At 39.4% G+C, this 373-nt stretch overlaps 1 protein-coding gene across 1 annotated transcript in view; it reads right to left on the minus strand.

Annotated features, from left to right (window-relative positions):
- LOC109850259 (ATP synthase subunit gamma, mitochondrial-like) overlaps positions 1-367 on the minus strand; it is a 6418-nt gene extending 6051 nt beyond the window's left edge. Inside the window, exon 1 of the mRNA XM_020420233.1 lies at positions 194-367. Coding sequence (XP_020275822.1) covers positions 194-282 — 89 coding nt within the window. The 5' untranslated portion in view covers positions 283-367. The remainder of the gene's footprint in view (positions 1-193) is intronic.

Below are 373 nucleotides of genomic sequence, written 5' to 3' on the forward strand. Positions count from 1 at the left end.
ACAAGACATTTATCTTGATTAAAGATCTCATTTTCATAATCCGTGAGGGGTCAATGATAATCACAGATTTTTCCATCAGCTCAAAATAATACACGGAAATTCCCAAATTCAGTAAAAAAAAACTAATAAACACGACTCCATGAGATCAATCAAAATCTCATACCAAGATGAGGGCTTGTACAAAGAATCTTACTCAGAGAAGACTGCGGATCGAGCGAAGCTGGAGGGATTGGAGGAGAGGACGAGCCTCCTCCCCTCTTTTCTCAAGGCCGCCATCGCCATTGCTCGATCTGATTTTATGAAACTCTACGAGGATCGCTAGTAATTTGCTCGGATTTGGGAATCGGTTTTTTTCTTTTTTTTTTTTTTAAGG

This window comes from Asparagus officinalis, chromosome 7, assembly GCF_001876935.1.
Source record: "Asparagus officinalis chromosome 7, Aspof.V1, whole genome shotgun sequence".
NCBI lineage: Eukaryota > Viridiplantae > Streptophyta > Magnoliopsida > Asparagales > Asparagaceae > Asparagus > Asparagus officinalis.